Source organism: Miscanthus floridulus, chromosome 17 (assembly GCF_019320115.1).
Source record: "Miscanthus floridulus cultivar M001 chromosome 17, ASM1932011v1, whole genome shotgun sequence".
Lineage (NCBI taxonomy): Eukaryota > Viridiplantae > Streptophyta > Magnoliopsida > Poales > Poaceae > Miscanthus > Miscanthus floridulus.
Genome location: NC_089596.1, coordinates 949,986 through 953,761, shown reverse-complemented (window position 1 = coordinate 953,761; position 3,776 = coordinate 949,986). Strand labels below are relative to the sequence as shown.

The window sequence follows — 3,776 nt, the reverse complement described above, 5'->3', positions numbered from 1 at the left end:
GAACGCGGGCAGTGGGCGCTCCACCGAGCGTGCCTCACCAACCGAACCACAGGCTCGTTCGCAGAAAGCTCATGGTTAAGGTATCCTTTCAACAGCGAATATGCTCTGTTTTTTTATTGAAAAAGTGTATATTATACCAAGAAAATAAAAAAATTGTGGTGGGTGCAATATCGACACCTATCTTGAAATTGAACAAACTAAACAACATTGACTTAATTGCCATTATGGTGTGGCACGGCAGAACCACATTGCGCGTGCTTATAAGAGTAGAGCAGCGTTAGTGTTTGCATGAATATAAAACGATAATCTGTTTGGCATAGACATAGAGGTCGTTTTAGAGGGGGCACACATAAACTTTTAGATAAATAAATAGAAGAAAAACAAAACTCACACCCTTGTTTCCCTTCCATATACGATCAAGTAGATTCTATTCCATCTGGCATGGTTTAAATTGGATACAGTATTAAAATTTTCCTTTGACAACAAGGCTTCATGCTCACAGTGTAACGTGATCCATTCCATTAAAAGCAATATTGCTTGGGTGGGCTCACAAGCTTATTTTGCTTTGAGAAAACCTTGTTGAGTTTATAACAGTTGAATAAAACTCTTCTTCTCGTCTCATTATAAGAAATACGGTGACGGGTGACGAAAGTTATATATCATCCGAAAAAGGACGATATATATCTATGCTAAATTTACGGTAATAATATTGTTAAGTGCAATAAATCTATGCTAGATTTTTGGCAGACTAATCTATATACCTAATAGGAGTACTGGCGGACTAATCTATATACCCAATACGAGTATTAAAAAGGGCTAAGGGAGTCTTTCGTCCGATATTTTACTTCCCAAAGTGCCTTACATCTCTCTTGATTCGTATTTAACTCATAGTCATCCTAGTTAGATTTGTGCACGACTGTTTTGTACAGAGTATATATATATATATATATATATATATATATGATGCGACCGTTACGTAGATCCTTGAATACAAGTTGTTGATGTGACCATGCAACAAGGGTTACGCTTCGTTATGACGGTATACACGTTTGCTAATGCTATAATAAATAATCATAAAAAAACATACGCAACCCAAATAAAATCTCCATTGATTGATAGATGGGAAGACCCTCTGTGGTCTAATGAAATCAAAGTTGGGCCAACATATGGGCTCAGTTCCAGAAAATATGATGGATACTTGACCCTCTGTAATGGGCTTGTTAAGAATGAATTAATTACATGGTTCCACTTCTCTACAATAGTGACTATATGTTTAGCTAATAATATGTTAGAATAAAAGGCCGTCTATTATGGGGCGATGTCCTGTTTCTCGCTACGTTGTTGTCATATAGTTTCTTTTTCGACAAACATGCATATGAAAAAATTATGTTCAAGCGATAGTATAATTGAAGGAAAGGCAACAACCTATCCTATGACCCAACATGTGTTTGGAAGTGCATTAGCAAATTACAGGGGAACAATAGAAAGCCATTGTTGTTGGTCATGCCATTGCCCCTACTCGCTTGCAACTCTCTTGTCGTGATAATGTGGCAACAAAAATTATGCCGACTAATTTGATAATATAAGTTTAGATGCGTATTTGCGGGATGAAAACATGACAATAATGGCTTTGCCACATGAGAGGTTGTTGCCAAGTCTTCGGCTATAAGGACTCGAATATAGTCTGGAGTATTGTCTAAGATCATGATAGTATTACCCTGGCCCATATGAGATCCCCAGGCATCTAATTCATGGGCTGCGACATTACATACCCGAGGAAGATGAACAGCTAAAAGAGTTTTGTAAATTGTTTGCCAACAACTCTTTCAACTTACATATTAGAGCTCTGACTGAAGGCTGACAACGTTTCTGCTTATTTGATCGTCAGGGCATACGCCCCCACATTGACCTTCACGATCTCGAGTTAGCCGCTGGTCACTCGTTGTAGGCCTTGCAAACATGTTATAGCCTTAGCATGAAATGCCTCCAACATTTTCTCCAAGTGGTCCCGCATCTGGAACTGGCCACGGAGCCAACTTCATCTCAACACAAAGCATCACCACCCCTCCCCCACCTGACCGATTCAATTGATTGAATGTTCCATCACAATCTAGTTTAACAAAACGGTTGCTGCCATTTCTGTCTTGGCTTTGGACAAGGTCCATTCTCCTTCTCCTTCTCCATGTCTCTGTATGTATACCAAATCCACTCCCTCATGCAACTGTTGGATCTATAATCTACCATGTGATAGAAAAGCCAAACCTCAATTCAACAAAGGAAGTTGTCCGCGGTTGCTTCCAAAGAAGCATGGCCAATTCAATTCAATTCAGTACAATAAAGAAAGTTGTGCATGGCCTAAAAATCTCATGTTCTCCTTCGTGCCGTTGTCGTTCCTGTCCTACGCCGCCTACGCTCACGCGTCCCTAGCTGTGTCCAGGTGCCACTCCGCCATCCGCTCGTTGTCTGTGCGTTTCCACTGCCGCCTTGTCCATTCATCATGTTCGTGGGTTGGTCTTCCTCTTCGCCTCCGACGGCCTTGTGACCTGACTTGCCTGTTTTCACCTTCGTGGTCCTCGACTGTTGTTTCCTCTGTCCTTGCTGTTACGTGTCCTTTATCCAAAAGGAGTCTGCTTGCTAAGCAGGCACAAATGCTGATTGCCGTGTGCTTGATTTGTGAACCGGCCACTTGTGGCCATTAAGGAAACACACTGACTTATGACTAGGGCTACACGCATGATCAAGGTCAACAAAAAACACACGATTATTATACAGAAACAGAAGAGGTATATATAAATAAACATGCGGTAGTATTATACATCGCAGGTAATACATCAAACATACACGCGCATGCAACTGAATTGAAGAAGAGGAAGGTATATATATATATGTAACTAGTGGGTTTGTGGATTGGATTCGTAGCTTAGGGGTCGTAGTAGTCGGAGTCCCAGAGCGGCCTGAACCACATGGAGTGGACGGACTCCTGGAACGTCATCATGAGCAGCAGTATGGCCACCGCAACCGCCACGCCCCACGGCGCCGCCGCCGACGACGAGGACGCATCGTGCGACGACGACCATGGGTAGTGGTGCACCGCCCTTTGCCTCATCCTCCTGGTGGTCCAGTACCTGCGGCGCCAGCTGAGCGCGGCGAAGAGGAGGAAGGCGGCGGCGAGGGCGAGCGGCGCGGCGAAGACGCGGGCGCCGATCTCGGCGCGGCGCTCGATGGCCTTGTAGTCCACGTACCCGGAGACGGCGAGGAAGAAGACGACGATGGCGAAGAAGGCCAGCAGGCCGGGCGGCGGCAGCGAGCACGACGACAGGGCGCGCGCCGCCCAGCTGCGCTTCCAGGACCGCCGCTGGTCGGAGGAGTGCAGCCACGACGACATGATGCTAGCTAGCTCTCGCCACTCACCACCAGTCAGCAGCAGCAGACCATTATTTGCATTTGGAGCGCTTGTGGTGTGAGCATCCGATCCGGCGGTTCCATCCAGTGATGATATATATATTTATTTATGTGCATGGGGAGAACAAGAAAGAGAATCTGTGATAGTGGAAGCATCTATCTCCTTCCCTTTAATAACTTGGCAGAAGAAATCAAAGGAAGCTAGACTAATTGGTGTGAATCGAATTAGGATGGATGGAAGCGAAAGCGATGCAGGAATATATGCTTGCTAGCTAGCTATTCGTCGCAGGGCGGGCTCCGGCTCCCGGGCACCGGCCTCTGAGAAGAGAATCCATCGCACTCACACCGGCCGGCCACTGCTCTCCAGCCAGTGC

The 3,776-nt window shown here is 45.2% G+C and overlaps 1 protein-coding gene across 1 annotated transcript; it reads right to left on the bottom strand.

The window, feature by feature from the left end:
• Positions 1–1,751: 1,751 nt before the first annotated feature.
• On the bottom strand, positions 1,752–3,472 carry LOC136518590 (uncharacterized). The gene has a single exon (XM_066512262.1). The coding sequence runs from the start codon at positions 3,383–3,385 to the stop codon at positions 2,921–2,923; it is 465 nt and encodes a 154-aa protein (XP_066368359.1). The 5' UTR covers positions 3,386–3,472; the 3' UTR covers positions 1,752–2,920.
• Between the last annotated feature and the right edge of the window lie 304 nt (positions 3,473–3,776).